Source organism: Sus scrofa, chromosome 7 (assembly GCF_000003025.6).
Source record: "Sus scrofa isolate TJ Tabasco breed Duroc chromosome 7, Sscrofa11.1, whole genome shotgun sequence".
Taxonomy (NCBI): Eukaryota; Metazoa; Chordata; class Mammalia; order Artiodactyla; family Suidae; genus Sus; species Sus scrofa.
In genome coordinates this window covers 49,708,902-49,734,316 of record NC_010449.5, presented here as the reverse complement: position 1 = coordinate 49,734,316, position 25,415 = coordinate 49,708,902, and the positions used below count along the sequence as shown (strand labels likewise).

General features: G+C 50.1%; 1 protein-coding gene across 4 annotated transcripts in view; it reads right to left on the bottom strand.

The window, feature by feature from the left end:
* Nucleotides 1-25,415, bottom strand: part of CEMIP (cell migration inducing hyaluronan binding protein) — a 170,014-nt gene that overhangs the window by 58,231 nt on the left and 86,368 nt on the right. For 2 of the 4 annotated variants that reach the window (XM_021098863.1, XM_021098867.1), the window contains 10 exons: nucleotides 24,567-25,161; nucleotides 22,169-22,278; nucleotides 17,241-17,387; nucleotides 16,601-16,739; nucleotides 15,353-15,589; nucleotides 11,765-11,944; nucleotides 8,798-8,868; nucleotides 7,577-7,672; nucleotides 6,386-6,507; nucleotides 72-204 (listed from right to left, as the gene is read on the bottom strand). In XM_021098863.1, the coding sequence (XP_020954522.1) occupies nucleotides 72-204; nucleotides 6,386-6,507; nucleotides 7,577-7,672; nucleotides 8,798-8,868; nucleotides 11,765-11,944; nucleotides 15,353-15,589; nucleotides 16,601-16,739; nucleotides 17,241-17,387; nucleotides 22,169-22,262 (1,219 nt within the window). In that variant the 5' untranslated portion in view covers nucleotides 22,263-22,278; nucleotides 24,567-25,161. Of the gene's footprint in view, nucleotides 1-71; nucleotides 205-6,385; nucleotides 6,508-7,576; nucleotides 7,673-8,797; nucleotides 8,869-11,764; nucleotides 11,945-15,352; nucleotides 15,590-16,600; nucleotides 16,740-17,240; nucleotides 17,388-22,168; nucleotides 25,162-25,415 lie in introns of all 4 variants that reach the window. The other 2 variants (XM_021098865.1, XM_021098864.1) reach the window with 2 other exon arrangements.

The window sequence follows — 25,415 nt, the reverse complement described above, 5'->3', positions numbered from 1 at the left end:
GCAGTGCATAGCTGCCAGCTCACGGAACAGAGCCACGGTTGCGTTTCTGTCCCTGGCAAGGAGCTGCTTACCCGGCTTCCCGCAGAGGAACCGCACACGGTAGCTCTGGCAGGCTTGGCCCCGGTCATAGCACACAAACTTATAATCCTGGCCTCTCTTGTAGACAACCTCGGTGGTAAGGTTCACTCCATCCACTGTAGTGGCCTGGGAACGGCACGGAAATTATAGAGCGAAGTCACTTCTTTTTGTAAAGAAGGAAGGTGATGATTAATGTTATAAACATATACTCATGAGTCTAAAATTGTTTCTGCTGCACAAACTGTTTACAATGGCCTTAGATTATTATTCTAACATTTCCCCTTCTTGATTTTGTTATAAGAAAGACTGCATGAAGTCACAGGATGCATAAGCATCTTGCCTGGGGTCCTGTGGTGCTTGAGAGCCAAACCAGTGATTGACTGCACCAGGGAACCTTTTGTGGAGCATCTACGGTAAGCACACATTCTTTTAAGAGCTGGGCTGGCTGCTTCTTACAACGTGTACCTCCCTCCCCCGCCAGCACCGTCCATGGTGGCCGATGTTTATCGACTGACTCACTGTGATCAAAGTGTCCAAAGGTGGCTCCACATACTGGGGAGTGTCTTTTAAAAATACTCCCACCCAGGAGTTCCCTTCATGGCTCAGTGGTTAATGAACCTGACTAGGATCCATGAGGTTGCAGGTTTGATCTCTGGCCTCGCTCAGTGGGTTAAGGATCTGACATGGCCATGAGCTGTGGTGTAGGTCACAGATGTGGCTCGGATCCTTTGTTGCTATGGCTGTGGTGTAGGCCGACAGCTATAGCTCTAATTAGACCCCTAGCCTGGGAACTCCATGTGCCTCGAGTGTGACCCTAAAAAGCGAAACATCTCTTTCCCAGGCTCCATCCTCAGAGTCTCAGATTGGATTGTGTCTGGGGTGCGGCCTGGGCATTAGAGCTTTCAAAGGCTGCCTGAGTGATTCCAATGAGCAGTCAAGTTGGAGAACCCCTCCTGTAGTTACAGGGTGAAGAGTTTACATATATTATCTCATTCCACCTTCATGGCTATGAGATGGCTATCAGATAGTTGCTGGTTTTGCAGATCTGGAAACTGACACTCAGAGAGGCTGGGTAAGTCACCAGCGTCACAAAGCCAGTAAGTGGCAGAGTCAGGGTTTTTTTTGGTTTTTTTTGTTTGTTTGTTTTTCTTTTTAGGGCTACACATGTGGCATGTGGAAGTTCCCAGGCTAGGGATGGAATCAGCTACAGCTGCCGGCCTACACCACAGCCACAGCAATGTGGGGTCAACCTACACCATAGCTCATTACAATGCCAGGTCCTTAACCACTGAACAAGGCGGGGGATCGAATCCACGTCCTCATGGATGCTGGTCAGGTTCGTTACTGCTGAGTCACAGTGGGAACTCCAAGAGTCAAAATTTGAATCCAGATTTATCCAACTATGAGCTGGTGCTTCTCAGCCCCTGCCACTGCTGCCCTTGGGCCCTCCTGCCTACGGCCCTTTGTTCAGTGTCCATCTCCTTCCAGTGAATGGTGGGCTCTGGGAGGGTGAGGTTTTGCCTGCCTCCCTGATCCCAGCATCCAGCCCAGGGCCTGGCACAGAGCAGAGTCTCAGTTGATGGGAGAGCAGCTCCAAGATCAAGCAGAAATTTTAGGGAGTGGGCTGGGAGGACAGCGCGATCCCTGGCAGCTGGGCTCATCCCAGGGCTGGGGTGTGTCTGCACCAAGACAGTGGCTGTCATCAGAGACTTGCAATTTAGAGCAAGGGTAACAGCTGTTGTCCCCTTTGGCACAGAGACCACAGGGACCAGGACTGGGCAAAGAGGAAGGCAAAATACCGTCAATCAGGGGCGGGAGGGGCACTTTTAGGAACCATTGTTTTGAACCCTGCAGACATTCATGGTCTTTGGCTTGGAAGGAGAGCAAGGCAGCTGTGAGTTCAGCCAGAATGAAAGTTCAGCCCTTCCCTGCAGGCAACACACTTATAGCCATTATCTCGGGTGGTCTCCGTAGCAAAGAGGCAGCTGCTGCAGACTCACTGGTAGAGAAAACCATGGAGGCTCAGAAAGCTTTAGAAGCAAGTTCAAGGTCACCTGACTATCAAGCCCACTCCTCTGACCCCCTGATGTTTTCCCCTGAGGCCAGCATGTGTTTCAGCAGGACACCCTTTCGTATTGAGAACTAAGCCTCAAAATAGCATCCAACGGAGCTGGACCCTTTTTAAGGTACAACATCCAACAATAACTTCAAGAAAACGTCTACTCAATTTTGCTGCTTTTCTGTTTTTCCTTTTTCTAACCAGAAGAATGGCCTCGGTTTGGGATAAGAAGAGTGAAGATGGCTCTACTGCTGCTCCATGAACCCGATCTTCACTTTCAGGAGACACGATGTGATTGTTATTCAGGTTATAATAAAGAACAATTACAAAATAACCTGCAATGTCATAATAATAATATAGGAACATAATTTTTAAATAATTGAAAAATTATTATGGGCACTCCCTACAGGTTAAGCACTTTATGTACTGTTGCATCAAATCCGCAAAATAACCCCCTGAAGGGACGGTGATTATCTCCACTTTGGCTAATGAGGAAATTGAGACACTAAATTCAATAACTTGACTGATCTCTGTGGCCACGGCTGCTAATGAGCCAGCCAGGGTGCAACTTGTAAGGCAGCGCTAATTCTCAGGGTCACTCAAGTGTAGAGTCGGCACCTGCAGGGGGGAGCGCTACCTTAAATTTTGCGCCCTCAGGCATCTGAACCTAGTCCTGGCCACAGTCCTGCTGATGGGCCACAGCTCACAAGTGGCAGTGCTAGGATGCAAACTCGGATCTCTCTCATCTCAAAATACATTTCCCAAACCACCAGACTGACCTCCAGCCTCTGTTCCCCGGGCTGTGGGGGAGGAAGGGACCACCCAAAGCAATCTCACCCGCAAGAATGGAAGTCCAGTGGGTCCCACTGACCTTAAAAGGGCAGGTGGGTTTTAAGAGAGAAGGTGGGAGGAAAACCTCACGAAGGGCAAAGACATGGGAACAGGGGGGCTGTGGTTTGGGTTTGGGTTTTGATTTTGCAGACACAAAGTATCGGATCTTGAAAGACAGTGCCTTGAGCTGAGGTCATCTGTGCTAATCTCACTGCTTTTTCTTTCTTTCCAACTTGCCTCCACCCATCCTGCCTCCGTGCCAAGTGTCCTTGACACTTCTTTCCCTCCCAGACACTTGACTGTGTCAGGGCAGAGCAGTTATCTGGGTGGGGGGTGCTGTATGGAAGACACAGTGCCAGGCACTGGGGGCAGCCACAGCCCCGAAAAGTCTTCAGGAGCATTAGGGTCCAAGGGAGCGGTCAGCGGACCCAAGTGACCACAGCAACCTGTGATGTCTCCCATAGCGGCAAAAGCAGGCAGGTGGGCAGTTCAGTTTTGTTTCCGCCTCTCCCTCAGGTTAATTAACCAGCCTTTAGCACCCGGCTGATGTGTCTGACATTCTATTTACAAGAGAATGAAATCTTGCTTCTCTCACCTGCTGTGAACATAGGACAAGGCTGGATTTGCTTTTCTGACTTGGGAAAAACTCAGAGTATATTCCACCTTGTTGCCTTTAATGAGTATATACAGATACTCTGGGTGGGTTGGGGGCCACTATTGATTACAGGTTGATGGTGAGAAAAAGGGTGGGCCTGGCATCTCCAGGATGGCACACTTCCTCCTCTTCTCTAGAGCTGGAGGTCTCATTTACTTGTGGAGGCACATAGTGTCATTTTTATTCCCTTTTATTTTGCTTTGCCACACCGGTGGCATATGGAGTTTCCTGGGCGAGAGGTCGAATCAGAGCTGCAGCTGCTGGCCCTCACCACAGCCACAGAGACGCCAGATCCGAGCAGCATCTGCAGCCTACACCACAGCTCAGGGCAACACCAGATTGTTAACCCACTGAGCAAGGTCAGGGATCGAACCTGCATCCTCATGGATACTAGTCAGGTTCATTTCTGCTGAGCCACAACAAGAACTCCTTATATCCCTGTTTTTTAATTTTTCTTTTTCTTTTCTTTTCTTTTATTGGCTGTGCCTGAAGCATGGGAAAGTTCCGAGGCCAGGGATCGAACCTCTGCCACATCAGTAACAACATCTGATCCTTAACCACCAGGCCACCAGGGAATTCCCACATGGAATTTGTAGTATTTTAAATTTTAGTATTTTTAGATGACTACTTCAACAAGCTTTTGTTTTGCCAAGCAAAAGCCAAGATCCTATTCTGGAATTGAGAGTTTTGAACTAATAAGGGGCTAGAATGTTCAGCAAAATATTGTCGAAGAATGCACTTTTGTGGAAAGGCTGGCCCCAGCCCCGGGGTAATGGGGGAAACGGTTGTTGAGAATCTGAACTCAGAATTTGTTAACAAGGATGCCCCTTCTGTTGGAAGGAAACCGGGCCCTGCAATATGGCAGCAGACTGGTGGTTACAGAGAATGGGGTTGGGTCCCTGTAAAAGGGCTTGGATTATGGAGTTGGTGAGCAGTCACCTAGTATTTTTTATATACATAAAACATATGAAAAAGTATATATATATATATATATTTTTTTTTTTACCAGTCTCCCCTGCTATCTCCAAGCCTTCAGTAAACTTCTATTCGCTGGTTTAGCTTGGGATTAATTGTGCTTTGAGACACTCAGGGAAGAGCCCGTGTCTGTGCTGGGAGCAAAGTTGCCGAGAGTCAGAACTGCTATTTTCCTGGCATGGAGAAGTGGTCCTTCAAACTACAGTGGTCTGAAGCCAGACGGCTGGCAGAGCAAACACCAGCAGGGATTTGGAGAGCACGTAAGCATTCCTCGAGGATTTCCAGAAATACTTGTGGAGGGAGCGCTGGTACAAGACGGGACTTCCTGTAGCCAAGTAAACTGGAGGAATCGCATTCTGGCTCTTTCAGAATTAGAGCTGGAATGCTCAGGCTTGCGAGAGAAAATTAAAGTGAAATCTGGGCAGTTAAGTGCTTTGGGGGAGTCGGTGCTTTTTGATTCTGTTGGACTCAAGAAGCGTCTACAACGTGTAACTGGATCGGAGTAAATCCTTCTCCATGACACTGGAGCCACGAGAAGAGCAAGCCTTGGCCAAACAGTGAGAAAGGTTTTCTCGGCCTTTGCTAACTGCAGAACGAAGAGTCCTCTCTTGGAAATGTGGGCCCTTGGGCAGGGGCAGATGTTCTGCCTGGTGTGGGGAGGTGGGTGGGAGCAGACAGATGACATGAGACCGGCCATTAGAAAATCTGGGAGAAGGGGTTATACAAATGTCGGTTGCTATTTTTATTGGCTGAATGAGGACAGAATGGGCAAGGATGATCTTTTTCCAATGACTCTTCTTTTTTTGTTGTTTTGGCCACCCCCTCCGCCAGAGATCAAATCTGCGCTACAGCGCAGGGAACTATATCTAATCACTTGTGATGGAACATGAGGGAGGATAATGTGAGAAAAAGAATGTAAATATCCATATATACACGACTGGGTCACTTTGCTGTACAGCAGACATTGACAGAACACTGTAAATCAACTGCAATTAAAAAATTAAAAAAAAAAACAGTAAACCTGCATCATGGCAGTGACATCAGGTCCCTAACCCACTGAGCCACCAGGGAACTCCCAATGACTCCTAATTCTGTATCAAACATTTAAGTGGCCCCAAAGCTTGTTTTGGAAGAAGATGAGGCATCAGGAAGTAAAGCCCATTTCCTTGCCCATGTCTCTGTCTTTCCTGTTGCCCCTGGAACCCTGTAGCTCATTAGCTGAGTCACTGAATTGTAAGTGCTGCCTATTCACGCCACACCCTGGTGATGGAACCAGCTGGGAAAGTCAAGACCCCCTTTGGACAGAGTTAACCTCAGGTGAAGATCCCACACAAGCGCTGTTCATCCTGTGAACGCTGGCTTTTATTTATTTGAGCAAAGAACAGGGCTATGCATGCTCTCTGCCGGAGCTGGGCTCAGCCTGCACCCAAATCCCAGCTGGATCCATGCACATGAGGGTCCCCAAGGAAATCAACTGAAGAGTGAAGCTGAGTGGGTCCAAGCCACCCCACACTGGGTCCCCTCAGCCATGGCTGAAGAAGCGGGTTGAGAAGGAAAAGTACCCCAGCAGTAGGATCCAGGAGAGAATTTGACTCCTAGCTTTGGAACTCACTGGCGGGAAGCCTGGCGCAGACAACCAGCTTCGGTTACACTCTCTAAAAGGAGAACCGAATTCTGACTCACCAACGTCAGAAGAGGGTCAGGAGAATCACGCCGCTCAAATGGCAAGAAATTTTGTGATCTACGGGGTCTTCTTCAAGACAAAGCCTTTATCACTGTTTGGTTACCTGAATATCGATGGGGCGATTGCAGATTTTTCCTGGGTGCACAGCCCGGAGGTCTGAAATTTTCTCCCCGCCTTTAGCATAAGACACTTGGTCATGTTCGAACCATTCTGTCCACTCCACATCTAGGTAGAAAGCAAAGAGCAGGGTCAGACAAGAGAGCCAGCCATGCTCTGGGTAGCCCCCAGGCACCCTTGGCCCTGTGGGAACTGAATACCATCTGTCCAGCCTGGGTACCAGTGGCAGCTTGTAAGCCATCTCTCAAGTGCCCCACTCTCCCACCTTTTTTTTTTTTTTTTTTTTTTTTTGATTTTTAGGGCCACATCCTCGGCATATGAAAGTTTACAGGCTAGGGGCCCAACTGGAGCTGGAGCTGCTAGCCTATACCACAGCCACAGCAACGCCAGATCCGGGCTGAGTCTGTAACCTACACCACAGCTCATGGCAACACCGGACCCTTAACCCACTGAGCAAGGCCAGGGATCGAACCCACAACCTCACAGATACTGTGTTGGGTTCTTAACCCACTGAGCCACAACAGGAACTCCTCTCCCACGTTTTTATTAAGAGTATCTCTTATTGACTATCTTTATTTTATAACAGCAATAGACAGTCTTCTTTATTGCCAAAAGGAGAAAAGTGAAGTCCCTCTGATAACCCATTATTTGAGGACTGAGGCAAAGGTGGCTATTTTCCACACCCCAGTCTTTTTTTTTTTTTTTTTTTTTTTGTCTTTTTTAGGGACACCCCCATGGCATATGGAGGTTCCCTGACTAGGGGTTGAATCGGAGCTACAGCTGCCGGCCTACGCCACAGCCACCAATGCAGGATCCTTAACCCACTGATGGAGGCCAGGGATCGAACCTTCGTCCTCATGGGTACTAGTCAGATTCTTTTCCACTGAGCCACAGCGAGAACTCCACATACACCTTGAGTGTGTGTTTCTTGAAGGCCGGGTCCTACTCCTGACTGAGTTCCCTCTTCAGTACCATCACCTGGCACAGCAAAGGTTTTCCCTGAGGGAAACCATCCCTCTGGACTATTCACCACAGAGACTTGAACTTGCAGTTGCAAATTGAGTTGACACTGTCACAGTCAAGTGATCCTGTTGGAAACTCCTCGTTCTGCAAAGGTAGCGAGTCCTGGGCTTTGAGCCCTCTGCTAAATTTCACCAACGTGTCCCAGACTCCTCACCTTGAACCCACTCGCTGGATGAAGAGACGTTGAAATGCTCGCCATGCTCCGTCTGGAAGAGCTTGAATACCCGGGCAGCCGCGGAGCCACGGTGTCCTGTGAAAGAGACCAAAGGCTTCAGCAACCAGACAGGCCCCTGAATTCAGAGGGATGTGATACCAAGGCTGAGAACACCTCCCACACACATGACTCTTGAGCCATGTCTTTAAAAAAAGAAAGTTTCAGGCCAAACTCTCCACTTAGGAAGGAGATTTTTTATTGACCCTTCTCTCTCTCTCTCTCTTTTTTTTTTAGGGCCACCCCCACAGCATATGGAGGTTCCTAGGCCAGGGGTCCAATTGGAGATACAGCTGGTAACCTACACCACAGCTCATGGCAACGCCGGATCCTTAACCCACTGAGGGAGGCCAAGGATCGAACCCGCAACCTCATGGTTTCTAGTCGGATTCGTTTCCACTGCACCACGACGGGAAGGCCCTATTGTCCCTTCTCTTGCTTCAGTTTTGCAGGTTTACACAACTATATACTTTGGAACCCTGTCGTTTCTCATGAACTTCTCTCCGGGAATAGGCCAGCAGTAGCATCTTCCGGAACCTTCTCTGGGCAGAGAGGGCTGGCACTGTTTGGTAACAGCTCAATCAAAGCATCTTTTTAGCTCAAAATATTACCCCTGCTGGTTCTGTCCCAGTTCTCATCTTTCTTATGTGACTTGTTTTGGATGAAATCAATGACATTTTTTTTTTTGAAAATGCAAATATTATCTTAGCCTTAAATCTTGGCCTTAAATCAGTATAGACGTAGGAGTTCCCGTCGTGGCTCAGAGGTTAATGAATCTAACTAGAAACCATGAGGTTGCAGGTTTGATCCCTGGCCTCGCTCAGTGGGTTAAGGATCCAGTGTTGCCATGAGCTGTGGTGCAGGCTGCACATTGATCTCGGATCCTGCATTGCTATGGCTGTGGTGTAGGCCGGCAGCTACAGCTCCGATTGGACCCCTAGCCTGGGAACCGCCACATGCCGCAGGTGCAGCCCTAGAAAAAGACAAAAAGACAAAAAAAAAAAAAAAAAAATCAGTACAGACTTAGGCCACTCATGCCATGGCTATTCACACAACCGGGTGTTGGGTGGTGGGTCAGCCATGTTCTCAGGGAGGAAGGCGGTTCAGAAAGACCTTTTGGTCAGAGAGACCCTGGAGGGGATTCGGCCTCTTGCTGTTAATTACCGTGATACTCAATGTGGTCTTCCACGGAAGAAGAGGGATTTCCTTTCACAGTTATGAAACTCCAAGGGTGTCTGAAAAAAAACCAAACCAAACAAAACGGAAAGTCAAGTTCTTCACACGTCTCAGCCTGTCCTGGAGGCAGAGTTGAAACAGAGTGCCACAGGGATGCTGTTTGGGGAAATGAGTTCACGGGCTGGGCTTCCCTCCTCCAGAAGAACAAGAGCCTCTCTCTGCAGGCCCTGGCCTTCCGCACCCCCCGGCTGCCCTGATGTTTGCGGATTCTGAGCCTCTGCAACTCCATTCTGGCAGCAGATGGGGCATGAATCACAAATAAACAAACAAGCCCACAGACCTACGTACCACCTGCCAGGCTCAATTAAATCCTGAAGCAAGTGCTCTGATTCCTTTAGGAAAGCAGGAAAACGCTCCCGAGGAGAGAGGCGGTTTCTGTCACGCCAGCTGCCCCAGAGGCAGGCTCGAGGAAAATGCCAGAGGTACGCTGGACTGACTCCCAGGAATCGGCACTGGGCCTTGGGAAGGAACGAGATACCTTTTCCTCTTAATGGGGAGCAAAGGTGAACGAGAGGGGGTAGGATTTTGGAAAATCCCACACTCCCCTTTTCTCCACTGAAGCGTGTACTTCTCTAAGGCAGAAGGGTTTTCTTGCCCATTTTTGTCTTCCCCCAATACCTAATCCAGCCTGTGTCTTACTATGAGATCTCTCTCTCTCTCTCTTTTTTTTTTTTTTTTGCTTTTTTAGGGCCGCATCCGCAGCATATGGAGGTTCCCAGGCTAGGGGTCGAATTGGAGCTATAGCCGCCGGCCTACACCACAGCCACAGCCGCAGCAACTCGGGATCCGAGCTGCATCTGCAACCTACACCACAGCTCACGGCAACACTGGATCCTTGACCCACTGAGCAAGGCCGGGGATCGAACCCGAAACCTCATGGTTCCTAGTCAGATTCGTTTCCTCTGTGCCACAACGGGAACTCCTTCAGTTATTTTTGTTTTGATTCCATATCTTGGAAAGTAAGTCTTTATTTGAGGTTGGGGATTTGACGGTGTCACTCTCTTGCTTAAAATCTTTCAGTGAGGACCCACCTGGATGAAAACCAAGTTCCTGGGCGCAAAGCAAGAGGTCCTCCTGTGCCCACCTACCCAGCCTCATCTCCTTCCTCTCCCGTTCTTGCTCTCTCATGCTCTGTCATCAATTCTCGTTTAGTGCCTATCTTCTCACGAGAGTTCAGTACAGCCTAGCACTTTATGCCAATATCCACTCAATAATCACTTCCTGGATGAATGAACAAATGATGGGTCCAAGTCCCAGATCTACCGATTTTAGATGCTTTGCATTTGTCACTCAAAGTGGGTCTATACAAAGGAAAGGTAAAAATGTAAGGCCTGCTTACTCAGCTCCTTTACCCCTGCCCAAGAGGGATGCCCATCCTTCTCATGGCTTTTGTTTAAAAGGAGAGAACAGTTGCTAACAATTATTGAATCCTTATTCTGTGCCAGATACAGTGGCAAATATTTTGCTCCTATTTATCTTCACATTTATCTTCCTCCAAGTCCTTTGAGCTGGCTCCTGCATTATCCCATTGTACAGATGCAGGATCTGTGCAAAGAAGGGGTGAGTCACTTGCCTGCAGTCATACCTCATAAGAGGTTGCAGCCCACGCTCAAATTCAGGCCAGATCAGATGCCAGATCTTGGACCTTCTTCCACTCAAGCCCTACGTAGCCAGTCCCTTTGCGGCTCTACCTGTCATAAATTAACAAACTGGCCTTTTGGCTTATAAAACAATCAACTGGTAGGGCCCTACCAGTTTTTGCTAACAAAAGAGTCTTGCAGTACTGAAGTGTCATTGTCATCACTGGCTGTTTGAGTTTCCTGCCCAAACCCTTCCAGAAGCAGCAGCCCCTGGGCTGCAGGAAAATGCACCCTGGGACCAAGAGGCTCTCTACGCAGCCAGTGAAATCGCTTTGCTCAGAGCCCAGAAAAGGTTCCAGCCTGCCCGCATCTTGCCCACGATATGCGGAGCTGAAGGGCAGAGCAGCCCTATCTCCAATAGCCGGGGGCAGAATTGCAACTTTTCCACTGAGCTGAGATTTGATTCAACATGATAAAAAGGCGTGGCTACTATGGGGTAAACGGCTTCCTCTTGGTGCCAGAGTAGTGTGCGCATGGCAAAGTCAGGCATGACACTGCAATCCGAGGCAAGCAAAACACACCCTGGAGCGCAACAAAGGGCCCCTTTGCCAGAGTGCTTGGCTGGGAAGAGGCACTTTATATGATCTCTAAACAGATGTCTGCCAACTCCCAAGGCATGTTATGACCCCTGTGCCAAAGGAAAGGAAAACGAACCTTGGCCGTGCATCCGAGGCCTGGCTCTTAGACACAGTAGATGCTCAATTAATATTTTGTAAGTAGCCAACTGAATGAATGAGTTCATCTACACGGAGACCTTTGGAGTTTGAAGAGTGGAACATGCTTTGAACAGAAAGCAGTCTCCAGGAGTTCCCATTGTGGCTCAGTGGTAATTAATGAAGCTAGCTAGGATGCATGAGGATGATGGTTCAATCCCTGGCTCAATGAGTTAGGGATCTGGTGTTGCCGTGAGCTGCTGGGTAGGTCGCAGACGAGGCTTGGATCCCGCCTTGCTGTGGCTGTGGGGTAGGCTGGTAGCTACGGCTCTGATTCGACCCCTAGCCTGGAAATTTTCATATGCTGTGGGCGCAGCCCTAAAAAAATAAAATAAAATAAAATAAAACAAAGCAGGCTTCCTTTAAAAACAAGCCCACCCTAAAACATCCAGTGTGAGTGGGTCACGTGTTTGCGTCTCTCAGGGCCACCACTGCGGAGATGTGACCCTGGGGAAACAGGAGGCAGCTTAGGTAAACTCTGCTTGGGGTCTCGCTGCTTCACTCTTCTGGAGCCTGGGGGAGGTGGAGGTGACGGGCGATACCTGAATCCAAGGTGAAGGAAGTGTTTGCTCCCCAGTTTGGTCATTGCCTTCCTGGCCATGTCATCCAGGTTTCGAGACCCTTCATCATTCACCGCAACAGAGAGGATCCTGCCGTCGGGCACTGCGTTTAAATACTGGACCAGACGTTCACTCTCTTTCTTGGATCTATAGGTATCAAACCTAAAAAGGGCAGAGAGGGGGGATTTTAAGCATTCTAACGGCAGCCCCCAAAGAGAGCTCTAAGCCGCTATCTGTGGTGTGACAACTAATGCACCATTCAAAGATCCCAAGGGCTGTGATTTTATTTTATTTTTTAAATTTTATTATTTTTTTCTTTTTATCTTTTCTAGGGCCACACCCGCAGCACATGGAGGTTCCCAGGCTAGGGGTCAAATGGGAGCTGTAGCCGCCAGCCTATGCCACAGCCACTGCAATGTGGGATCTGAGCCGCATCTGTGACCTACACCACAGCTCACGGCAATGCCGGATCCTTAACCCACTGAGCAAGGCCAGGGATCGAACCTGCAACCTCATCGTTCCTAGTCGGATTCATTAACCACTGGGCCATGACAGGAACTCCCGCAAGGGCTGTGATTTTAAAGAAAGAAGCTTTTCTTGAAGCAAACATCCATCATCTCAGGCTGGACAACAATAACTCACCCTCCCGTACATAAAATATCCACAAAATCTACATCCTCCAAAAATCTATACTGCAGATGGCAAGGATTTAGAAAGGAAGGACAGAACTCTGTAATGATCCCCACTCTATAAAATGTATTTATTAAGTATAAAGGATTTTGTACAATTACAATGGAAATTGCAAAACAATTGGTCTTGGAACTTAACAAGCAAAATTGTTCTAAAATGAACCTAGGAAAATGAACCAGTGTGAATAGCCAAGATTTGGGAATAGGAAAACAGTGGTGGTATGGGGGGGACATTCCTCTGCCCTCAACCTGTTTTTCTTTTTTTCTTTGCTTTTTAGGGCCAAACCCATGGCATATATATTCCCAGGCTAGGGGACAAATTGGAGCTGTAGCCGCCAGCCTACACCACAGCCACAGAAATGCGGGATCTGAGTCATATCTGCAACCTACACCATAGCTCACAGCAACGCTGGATCCTTAACCCACTGAGCGAGGCTAGGGATCGAACCCACATCCCCATGGATACTAGTCAAATTCGTGACTGCTGAGCCACTTTGGGAACTCCTCAAACCTGCATTTAATTGTTTGCATAACCCGGTTTGACCTGGCCTAGGCCCTCCTCCTTCTGCAGGTCCCTCCCCAGGAATCATCTGCTATGAGCCTAACCCACCTCAGGGCCCTGGGACCACACCATGCCCACTCCTGTCTACACTCACTCATCCTCACCTTCTCCCTATCGAATTAAACACTAGCTACCTTTCAAGAGCTGACCTAAATTCTTATTCCTGCAGGTAACCTTCTCCAGGTAACTGTCAGGTAACCAGGTCTCAGGTGGCCGTAGCCTGCATTTCTTTGTGAATATTCAGGGTTTACTAAGATCTTTACTCATATACATTCAACTCTCAGATTTTTATTTTGTCTGTAGCAGCTTGATGTGGAATCTCAGTTCTCAGACCAGGGATTGAAGCTAGGCTGCAGCGGTGAAAGCACGAAATCCTAAACACTAGGCCACCAGGGAACTCCCCTCGGCCAACAGATTCTTGAGGTCCTGACTCCTACTTTAAGCAAAGGAGCTGAGAAAGGATTGGGCATCCCGTCGACTGTCGAGATAACATCTCATTCTCCATTTCAATAACGAATTCAACTTAAGGTACTGCGGAAAACCATATGGTACCGATTTAAGAAGCAGTGCCAAGGAGTCAGAACAGAGTTTGGGGGACTGTGCTCACTCCTGTGAAGGTGGGGGCTCTCTGACTTACTTTGTGTCTATCAAGCTCATCCTGGCTTCATCTGTTACGTGTGGGCTGAGGATGGCTCCATCCCAGGCCAAGCAGGTGGCTGTCACCAGGGCACCTGTGCTTTAGGAGCTGGGCAGACCTGGGTTTGGATCTCAGCTCCAACACTCACTAGCCTTGGGACTCTTAGCAAATTAAGACCTCCCTCCCCCCACCCCAGTGTTCTCATCTGCATAACAACAGAACTCACAGGGGGGTTCTGGAAATTCAGTTCTATTGGTCCATAAAGTGGTTAGCATGGTATTTTGCACAAAGTCCTGTGATTTTATTATTGTTACTGATGTTCCCCCGGAGGGCAAGGTTGGCTGTCCCATATGCTTCGGTCCAACCTGCGCCTCTATCAGAGCTGGTTCCCTGCTGCCTTCCTGGGCATGCTCATGGCTCACTCATGCCCTGTTTTGAGAAGGGCCACATCTCCATCCTCCGGCAGCGCCAGGATAACCTTGTCTCTGCTTGCCTCCCCTAGCCGTGCTGTTCCTAGTGGATCCTTCCCTCTGCAGAGCCAGGACATGAGCCACGGGGAGCTAATAGGGCAGGACCAGCCTCTGCAGAAACTGCCTTTCACACTGTGGCCAGGGGAGAGGGCAGGGAGTGGGAGTCTTGCCCTCTCTGCCTCCCAAATCTCTGTCCAATTCATCTATCTCTATTGCGCTGCTTCTGCTTGAGTCCTCGCCAGTGACACCCCTGGCCTACCTAACCAAGCAGAAGCTGCCTAACCACCTCAGCTAGCTTTATTTTTGCCTTCCACAATCAACCTACTCTCTACATAGCAGCCAGGACATTCTTTTAAATCAAATTGTACTTTTTTTTTTTTTTTAGGGCTGCACCTATGGCTTATGTAAGTTCCCAGGCTGAGTCAAATTGGAGCAGCAGCTGCCGGCCTACATCACAGCCACAGCAACTCAGGATCCGAGCCCCATCTGTGACCTACGCCACAGCTCACGGCACACCAGATCCTTAACCCACTGAGCGAGGCCAGGGATCGAGCCCACATCCTCATGGACCCCAGTCAGATTCACCCTGCTGAGCCATGACGGGAACTCCAGATCGCAGTCTTTTGAAAGTCCTCTGGTGACTTTGCACCCCACTGAGAATAAAACCCCCCCTCCTCACCATGACCTCCAAGGCTCCACCGCTGCCTGCCTAAAACCCTGTCAAGACTGTGTCTTGTTTCCGTCTCCTTCCTTTGAAAACGTCCTGCCTTTCTCACCTCTGGCCCTTTGCACTTGCCGTGCTCTGTCCTGAACACGCTTTCCCTGGCTCAGCCTCACCCGCCGTCCTCAGCTCAAGCGCTGTTTGCTTCCACCGCCTTCCCTGACCACGTGACGCACGGGACCTTCCCCAGTCACTCTGCCGTTTCACCCTGTCCTTCCCCCCTAATTACGATGATCAGAGTCTGAAACTATGTCGTGCATACAAGTGTGTACGTGTGTGCACACGTGCCTGTTCCTTCCTGTTCGATTCAGCTTCATTAGGCGGATGCCTCCGGAAGGAGAGCCCTACCTCCTTGAGGTCAGGCTTTTCTGTCCACTTTTCTCGCTGATGGGCTCCCAGCCTCTTGAGCAGCGTCTGGCTAGGACGAGCGCTCAGGAAGCATATGCAGAATGAATGAATGAATGAAGTGTTTAACAGAAGGCAAACCTTACCGGTCAGAATGGATGACGGTCCCTGATTTGGGGTCGATGACATGAACAATGATGCCACGGTGACCCCAGGTCCTTTCAAAAAAATAGCCTCCCTCCTCCATGCCACCTGGGTGAAGAGTCTTGTTCAGAAAGGTCCAAGAGAGCTTCTTCTGCCCATGTAACTCGAGGGTACCTCCTTTGTCCACGCCAATGTACTTGAGGCCAAAGTAAGGGTTCGGCTGGGTGCCTTCATCAGCCCTGCAAGAGAAAACAGCTCTTCACAGTCGGCCGATGCCTCTCTTTACGGGATGCTGAACCCTTAGGGGACTGCGCTGCACCTTGACTCCTGCTGTGGCCACTGTAGAGCCACTCACACTTGGTGACTTGCACGAGGTAGCAGATGTAGCATTAGCAACCAGGTCTTCCCAAGCCAGAGCAACATGAGCCCCACAGGCCAAGCAGAAACACTTCTCAAGAGTTAACACCTTGGCACTTCTTTGCAGTTCTAAGTACTTTCTTTATTTGGTCTGGATCAGCTGTGGAATCACCTGAACGTGTACTGCATCCCCTTCTGCGTTCTTGGCTCCTGCTGCTCAGAATTCCCAACTGCCTGAAGAGGGAGCACAGCCAGAGGCAAATAGTGCATGGAATGTCTCTTTATCTTGTCCATCATAACCTATTAATAAACACTCACAGAGACTCCCGGAGCCATGACCCTATTGGAAGGCAGCTGAAAGGCTGGCAGGGCTTTCCGTACCTTAAGTCCAGACCTGGGACACAATAAATAAAATGCCTTGTGTGCTTCCCCAGCTCACCAATGTCTGTGTTTTTGTTTTTTTTTGTTTTTGTTTTGTTTTGTTTTGTTTTTTTGTCTTTTTAGAGCCGCACCTGCAGCACATGGAAGTTCCTGGGCTAGGGGTCAAGTCGGAGTTACAGCTGCCAGCCTACACCACAGCCACAGCAATGCTGGAGCCAAGCTGTGTCTGCGACCTACACCACAGCTCCTGGCAACTCGGATCCCTAACCCACTGAGCGAGGCCAGGGATCGAACCTGCATCCTCATGGATACTAGTCGGATTCGTTTCTGCTGCGCCACCACAGGAACTCCCGCCAATCTCTGTCTTGTTCATGATCACCAGCTGGCAGGATGTAATGATAATTCCTTTCTTGCACTAGAGCCGTGCGGTCTTATCTCCCTCTCTTCTTTGGAAAGCTTCCTTCCCGTCAGATCCAAGAATAGCACTTGGCCCATGGACGCTGTCTACTCACCTTCCATACAAAACGATGCTGAAATGGCCCTGGAAGGGGCAGAGGGCACTCCCAACATGCATTTCTCCCCCGTTGTCAATCAGGATGTGCCGGGTGCGCAGAACAATGGCCTCGTTTTGGTCTTTAATGACTAGTTTTCCTGAAATAGGAAGGGAGTGAGGTTTAAGAACACAAGTATTAATGAGGAGATTATAACGGAGCCAAGACAGACCTCCTAAGCTCCCATCCCATCCAGGCAGGTAAGAGGGCATGGCTTTCATACACTCTATGCTTGCTGTGCTTACAGGTGGGGACTTTTCTGTCTGCCTCGTGAGGTGTAAATAAGGCCTGCTTGGTTTACTGCCATCACTGCAGGTGGTGTATTCAATGAGCAAATATCTGAAGATCAGATAAGCAAAAACACTCAGAGCACCCGTAAGGATTTTCCTCTATAAATGCTTCTTTTACTGAGATTGGACCTCTGACAAGCCGCTCTTCAGTGCGCAGTGCTGATGGTTATCTCAAACCACCAGATGCTCTGATGTGAACCCAAAGCATGTGACATTTGTTCTGTCCATCTAAAGTCAGGGTAACCTGCAAGCCATCTGCATGGCTCCGAGGCAGTGGACCGGAGAGAGCAGGGGGAGGGAGACTGGCTTACCTCCCTCTGAGATGTGGATGGACTGGACTGTGGCCGAAGAGGTGAGCAGCAGGGTTCGGCCCTGGCCAATGTACACACAGTGGTCCGGGTCATGGCCAGGGTTCCAGGGCTGCAGCTCTGGCCACTGATCAGGGCACTCAGCTGCCACTGCCAAGGACAGAGAGATGTCACTGCTACCATCCACCAAGCTCACTAAGCACAGACTGCCACAGACCACAAGGGGGGGCTATCATGCATTTCCATGGCCCCTGCCTCCTCCCAACTAGAGCTGAAAGCAGGGCCTTAGAGACCAAAGAGAACCCCTGACTTAGGAGCCAGGAAGGAGCCTTGGGATTCAGTCCCAGGTCCTTCATTAGTTCGTCAAGTATCTGTGAACAAGTCCCTTCCCTCTTCTGGGCTCAGTCTTTCCCTTTATAAAATGAAGGGTAGACCAGATGACTCCTCAGGACATTCCAAGATCTAAAGTTAGGCCAGGATTTATCCAGATGACTTGTATTCCAAGGCATCCTTTTCCTCGGAAAGCAGGGTCTGAGGAGTTGAAAAGCCCTTCCCCCTTCTGCATGAGGATTTGACTTTTAGTTAGTTTTCTCACTCTGTTTCCCTGGAAACCTTAGAAAGATGGTATTACATAAACCCTGTTACCAAGCAACATGGCTTATAACAAAAGTGACCCCCGATTCGTAAGCAGCATCTGAACTTGGAGGAACCACGCGAAGTTTATATTTATCCTGGAAGAAATGTCATGCTGTAGGCTTCCCCGCGTGCAGGGCCTCTTATAATGGGGCATGTCCCTTGGAGCCACTTGGAAAGTTACTGCTATGGAATTGCCATAAGAGACACTGGCTCTGATGGGGCAGGTTCCACACCTGTCCAATGACAGTCTTGCTTCTTCTCACCTAAGGAGCTGTCCCCTGGGGAACCAAAGAGGATGGCATCTGGAAGGCTCTGGGGAGTGCTGCCAGGACCACTCTCACCAAAGAGAAATGCATGATGCCACTCTCATGGCAGGTGGCGCTTCTGTCCCAGACCCTCCAAACGCCCGAGGTCAAATATGACCTATGGTAGCCTCGCAGGTCCGAACGCTTTGCTGAACTCAAAGTCCCCATGGTGGGTGTTGCACACTTCACCCCTCCCCAAACAGAAGCCCAGGGAGAGAGCCTCTCTTCACAGGCTCAGCAGGGTCTCTACTCTAGCAGTGTACCATGCGTGGTGGGGGGAAGAGAACTGTTTGAAACTGGAAGAATTTCCCTGGATGGCAGCGCTTTGAAACAAGGAAGACTCTCCCTGGACCCAGAGGGAAGGAGGTGGGGAGAGACAGTGGGCAAAACAAAACAAGAATGACTTGCCTCAGAGAACGGGCCCTGTGCCCTCCTGTTTTCTTTCACTAGGAAGCCTGTGAGTATGAAATAGTAGAGTGTGTGTATGTGTCTGTGTGTGTGTATGCCTGTATGTGTGTGTGTCTTTTTAGGGCTGCACCCACAGCATATGGAGGTTCCCAGGCTAGGAGTCCAATCAGAGCTGTAGCTGCCAGCCTACACCACAGCCACAGCCACACAGTGTCTTCGACCTAGACCACAGCTCACGGCAATGCCTGATCCTTAACCCACTGAGCGAGGCCAGGGATCAAACCTATATCCTTGTGGATACCAGTCAGATTTGTTTCCGCCGAGCCCCAACGGGAACTCTGAAACAGTAGGCTTTGAAATAACCGAGCTGAGGATGGAGAAGCAGGAAAGGGGAGGCACAGTAAAGCCATGGCCAGGGTGAGGTTTCAGAGGGTGAAGACCCTCGGGAAGGTACTGGAAGGAAGGGTAGCACCGGCCACGCTCAGGCTGAGGGAGGCTACATCTCCTGAGCAAAGTGGGTGCGGTGGACAATATCCAGCACGTGGGGTGGGCGCCCAGGAGGAATTCTGGCTTCAGTACACTCACTAGCATGTCAGTTCCAAATGCGACTTGATTTCTAGTTGGCTGTCTCTGGGGCATGATGGTTGAGCCTGTATTTATAAATGTCAAGAGAACTGGAAGGGCCTGCACCTCTATCTACACTCCCCGTTGCCAGATGTGGCCCCCGAAGCCCAGATCGCATCATCGCACAGCCCCCCTGAAAGCAGCCAGGGGCCCTTCTCTTCTCTGCAAGGCACAGTGCGGGCCCTCAGGGCAGTGTCTCATTCCTCGCCCTCCCCTATCCTATAACACCCTCCTTTAGGCCCCATCTGTCTCACTGTCAGCCCTAACTCAGGCTTTGGACCTTTCCCATTAAGAAGAGAATTTTACATTCTTTGGAGTTTTACTGAAGCAGCTTTTCCAGCTTTCGTAAACCCCGAGGGACTCAGTGGCAAAACAGTGAAAAAAAAATGTGACACTTGCTCATTGGTGGATTTTCCATTTTAATGTAAGCCCAGGGCTGCCAGCAAACTGCCAGGGTGGGCTGGGGGCTGGGCTTCCCGCTCGGGCACTCAGTGGCCAAGGATGGTCATGAGGGCTCTGGAGCCTCCGTCCCGTTGAGGGGCTTCTGAAGACCAATGCCTGTCCCTGGGTTTGCCTTCAGTTGGGTCAGGGGCTTGGCTGGCCTTCAGCAGAGGCCAGTCAGGGGTCCTCGGCTGCCCTCCACCTAGTCCTGGACCTGGAGTGTCTGCCACCAAGGTGGTGACTCCCCAGCCATGTGGGGAGCACATGTGGCCGACTGGTGAGCCCAGGGGTCCAGGCATGGAGCCATCAGTGTGCTGAGAAGGAACGGTTCCAGCTCCATGGGACAAAGCCTGAGGGTCTCACCGCCCACATCTCCCAGGAGGGTCCCAACCGCCCCTGCATTCTCCAACTGCGTGTGTTTATGTCAGTCTTTGCATCTGGATTCAGAGGTGGTCCGCCTGACCCTTGCAGGCTCTTCTGGCATCAAGAGCACAAATCCCAGAGCTCCAGCAGCTCTGACCCTGCAGCAAAAGCATGGCAGAAACAAGACCAGCCACGGACAAATGCTCTTTCCTGAGGGCTGGGTGTTCTGCTGTTGGTAAAGGTCAGTTGCAGTGGGTTTTCACTTGTAGGAACCGGTGAGGGGCCGGAAATGGTCATTGCCTTTGCTGAAATGTCACCATGGCAACCACCCTTCCCAGGAGGGGCCTGCCGGAAGCAGGATTCAGAGTGGATTTAAGCCCGACCTACTTGGAGCATGAATGGCAGGGGTTGGTTTCTGCATGCCTCTGACGTCAGACAAAAGCACAGACCGGAAGGAACTGGAGGCAGAGCCTCCTTGCCAAACGGTTTACACTCAAGCAGAAGAGACACCCAGGAGGTGGAAAGATCGGATCCATGGACCGAAAAGATTCTACAAGGAATCTCATTGAAGGAATTTCACAAGTTACTAGAAATTACTTCCTTGCACCAGTGGGTTGAAAAAAACAAGATATAATACACCGTAAGGTCCTTTATTCTTTTTTTTTTTTTTTGTCTTTTTTTAAGGCTGCACCCACAGCACATGGAGGTTCCCAGGCTAGGGGTCGAATCGGAGCTGTAGCTGCCGGCCTACACCACAGCCACAGCAATGCTGGATCCAAGCCATGTCTGCAACCTACCCCACAGCGCATGGCAACGCCAGATCCTTAACCCACTGCATGAGGCCAGGGATGGAACCTGAGTCCTCATGGTTACTGGTCAGGTTTGTTAATACCGAGCCTTGACAGGAACTCCAATAAGAGTGTTTTTTAAAAAGCAATCCATGGTAATGGTATTACTACTAAATTTCTATTCAAAATTTTTAAATTGTCCCCCTCTCTCACTTGGTTTATTTCATTACTTTAATTTTTTTGGCTGCACCCCATGGCATGTGAAAGTTCCTGGGCTAGGGATCGAACCCCTGCCACAGCTATAACCAGAGCCACAGCAGTGAAAATGTCAGGTCCTTAACCCGCTGCACCCCGAGGGAACTCCTTGACTGCTTTTTTTTGTTGTTGTTGCCCACACAAAACTGCCTGTGCTTCTGTATGTTAATTCAAAATCACTCAAAGAGGAGTTCCCCTCATGATGCATCGGAAATGAATCCACCTAGCAACCATGAGGTTGTGGGTTCAATCCCTGGCCTTATTCAGTGGGTTAAGGATCCAACATTGCCATGTGCTGTGGTGTAGGTTGCAGATGCAGCTCACATCTGGCGTTGCTTGGTGTAGGTAACAGCTGTAGCTCTGATCTGACCCTCAGCTTGGGAACATCCATATACTGTGGGTGTGGCCCTAAAAAGCAAAAGAAAAAAAAAATCACTCAAAGGAAAAGTTGACGATATTGAGATCAGAAAGACAGAGCTAAACCTCCCCTATAGCATCCCAGCTAACAAGGTGCTTTAAGACACCCAGATCACATGATGGCAAAGCGGGAAGGGAACACTGAGATCAGGTGGGCCCAGAGGTGGCAAGCTGGCTGGCAGATGTGTGGGTTTTTTCCTGCCTCACCCTCACCCTGAGTGGTTGGTCAAATTTCAATTGGTAGCCATCATTTAACTAGGAGAGAGATTTTATATAAAAGTCTAGATTTCTGGCTTCTCTTATATCAACAGCTCCTGCAGCAGGCTCCCCACCTACCCTTCCCACTTGGCAACAACTGGCCAGAACCGAGAAGCACGCGTACCTTAAAAGGGACCTGAACTCCCCAGGTGACCACATCTCTACCTGAGCAGCTTCAGAGCTTTGTGTCACGTGCCTGCAGACACTGAGTTTGTAACCCCTGAGCCCTGTCTAATCCCTTCATTTTAAGAATGCTGAAACTGAAGCCCAGGATGAGACTTGCCCAGGATCAGCGAGTTAACAGGGGCAGGGCAGAGCCCAGCCGCGCTGACCCCACCCTGGGGCTCCTGCTCCTGGCCCCCAGCAGCCTCGCCTCAACAAGATGCTCTGTTTCCTCGCCGAGATGCAGAGGTTCAACTGCTTTGCGTCAACTCACCTGTGGATGCAGGCTCAGGGAAGCGGGCCAGGATGAACCAGCTGATTGTCAGCATTGCCTTGAAGGAGACGTCCGGCCTGTGAGCAGCTCCCATCCTGGCAGAGTGCTCCCTGAAACAGAAGCACGCCAAGTCAGACCTGCAGCTTCCCCGGGCTGGAGTCAGTGTGTGGCAAAGATACACACAGAATCAGGGCCACGTGCACGCATGGAGGCCATGCCAGTTTGGGGATACTCCAGCTGGCCAGTGCGAAGTCCCCAGCTGCCATGACTCAGGGCTAGGCAGATCAGGGCATGCAAGTCCTGTCATCATCCCGCCTGTGTCCTGCAGCTCAGAGACCCAGTGATGGATGGAATTTCATCCTCGGCACTCAAGCTTGTCACCCTCCAGAATGAAGCTTTCTTCTTTTAAAAAAAGAGACAGAGAGAAAACAAAAAATACTCCCACTGAACATGATGCCACCAACTTGCTGTGTGATCTCCACTAACTCGATCAACCTCTCTGAGCGTCAGTTTTCTAATATGAAAAATGAGGATGTAGACTGGTTGATTTCTAGTATCAGTCAGTGCTTCTAAAACAAGTCTTGATAATAATCCTGAAATCCTAAATATGAAGCCTGTGTGTTATAAATCTATTTTAATATTACCTATCCAAGAAGAAAGCAGGGCAGAGAAGCTAACTGTCCCCTAATATCCATTTTTCCCTCCTTAGTAAAAGAACTCCCGATTTTTATCCAGGCACATGGCCACCTTGAATAAAGGCAACCTTCTCCAGTCTCACAAATTAATTGTGGCCTTGGAATTAGGTTCTGGCCAATACAGCAAAAGTACAGTGTGTGAGTTCCAGGAAATGTCCTTGGGAAGATAGGAAGATTTTTTTTCCCCACCCTTCTTCCTTCCTGCTGGCTGGGATATAGATATGATGGCTGGCTCTTCGCAGTTCTTTTGGGCCATGTTGTGGAAGCCATGCCCTGAAGATGGCAAAGTAAACAGAAAGAGGGAACCTAAGCTCTGACCTTGTGGAGACCTGAAATGGCCCTAGGCTGTGGATTTATTTTTATGTGCGATAGAATTAAATTTCCCTTTTACTAAGCTTCTGTTTTATTAATGCCATTTTCCCCCCTTTCACTCAAGATAGAAGGTGAATATGGGAATCTGTCTAGATCAGCTGCAAAGACAGGAACTTTACCAAAGCTACTGATTCCTCTTTCAGAATATAATGTCACTTGGAGAAACATCTTTGTCTCCAAATTCTCTGTGCTGCACAAGTTTGCTTAGTTGGGGTTCGGGGAGAGGCCAGCTTCCATGCCAGGTGCCCAGTTCCTCCCCAGAGCAGGACTCTAGTTATGCTGAGAAACGGATATTCTCCCACACTGATAAAGGGGCCAAATTTCTCTCACCCGCCACAGGCTCCTCCCTTTGAACAAGATCAAGGACAAATCTGACCCTCCCTGACCTTTCAGCTCCAGGTAAAGGGCTTTGTGTGGGCAGGAAGGAGGGTCCGAAGGAGAGCACGCTGGCCCCATGCCTGGTCCCTCCTGCCCAGGTGCTCCCGGGAGGCGGGGGAGGGAGGAAACAGTATTCTCAGCATCAATGCCCGCCGTGTCCTCTCAGCGGGCACCCTGCCTGGCCCTGGCCCGATCCGCAGAGAACAACAGGACCCATTCTAGCCGCCTCTACAGGGTCACTGAAGTTACACACCACAGCATCTGGGAATGGTGCCTTTCCCATGGAGCCCATAAGAGTGTCCGCTTTCATGCCGTGGAAAGGAGGGGACACCAGGGACAGGAGTGTTTTGTGGTCCTCAGGGGAAGCCAGAGCCCAGCCTTCAAGTCTCCATCAGTTTAGAAAAACCAAAGGTAATTTGCTCTTTACTGCTGAGAAGCCCTGAATCAATCCTGGGGCTCCATGAAAGGAGCCTGGACTTTGGGGCGTGAGCAGGTAAAGGAGTGTAGCAGGCACCACGGTGTGGGAGGCAACCTGGGTGCGGGCACCCCTCCCACCCTAACTGCTGGGTGACCCTCATCCAGGCATCTCATTCTGGGGGCCTCGGACGTCCCATGTCCAGGGTCAAGGTTGGGGTACACAGACTTTGTGTCCCTGACATCTCCTAGGTCATTTCAGAGACAAAAAACAAAAACAAAAAACAAAAAACAAAAAAAAACCAACAAAATGAAACCCCACTTTCTGGATGGATGTAAAAACAACGCCACTAGGACGGATAATGCTCAAAACCTCTTTTCCCCAACATGAGGAGACCTTTGGTCTCAGCGCCAGGTGGGTCTGAGCCATTGGAGGCAAAGAGATCCCCCTGCCCCAAAGCAGGGACACCACATTGCTAAGGGGTGGTGCTTCGGGCTTTCTTGCCCAGGAGTGGCTTCCAGGGCCTGTGTACAGAAACCTGGAGAAACCTTCTGCCGTCGCAAATCTTGACGATTCTCAAATTTCGCTTGGGAATTCTTCCCCAAGGGAAACAGCTTTCTCTGTTGGCCACTAAAAGCTCTCTGGCAACAGGAGTTGGGAATCAGCTTCTCCAGCTGGCAAGATATGGTCTTGAAACGGTTCCCAGCTGTTGCAGGCCTGGGAAGAGTCCACGTTGGCTAAAAATGCTTGAAGTTTCCGCAGGAAGCTGCTGGCTGGAGGCTGGCTGAACGCTGCCCTCACTGGGGCCCTACACGGGCCTCTTCTTTCAAGGGATGCAGCGAACCCCTTTGGCAGGACGAAGATCGTGGACATGCTCTGGGGAAGGCTGGCCCTCCGGGATACTCCCCAAGTCTTCACAATAACAGGCTAAAGTTTTCCAGAAGCTCAGTCTTCCCCCAGTCCAGCTGTGGCTCTGTGCTCTTTGCCAGGCCCCAGAGGGACACGGAGGGGCGTCGCCTGCCGCCGTCTGTCTCTGCTCCTCCTCTCTGCCATCTCATACCAAGGGCCTGGAGTTTTGCTCTTCCTTCAGGGAGCCCCGGCCACAGCGGCCCTGGGGTCCTGGGCTTTGTCACCTGCAGAGCAAGAGGAACAAAGGGTTATTCCAGCCTCCAGGGAGGCCCCTGCATCTTTGCTCCGACTCCCCAGAGCAGCAGCATTAGCAAGGAAGCATCCCACGGACTGCGAGGTCCTGCTTCCTACAGAGGCTGCAGAAGCAAGGACGTTCTTTGGGGATTGTTAGAAACAAGGGGAGGAGTTCCCATTCTGGCTCAGTGGTAACAACTCAACTAGTATCCATGAGAATGCTGGTTCGATCCCTGGCCTTGCT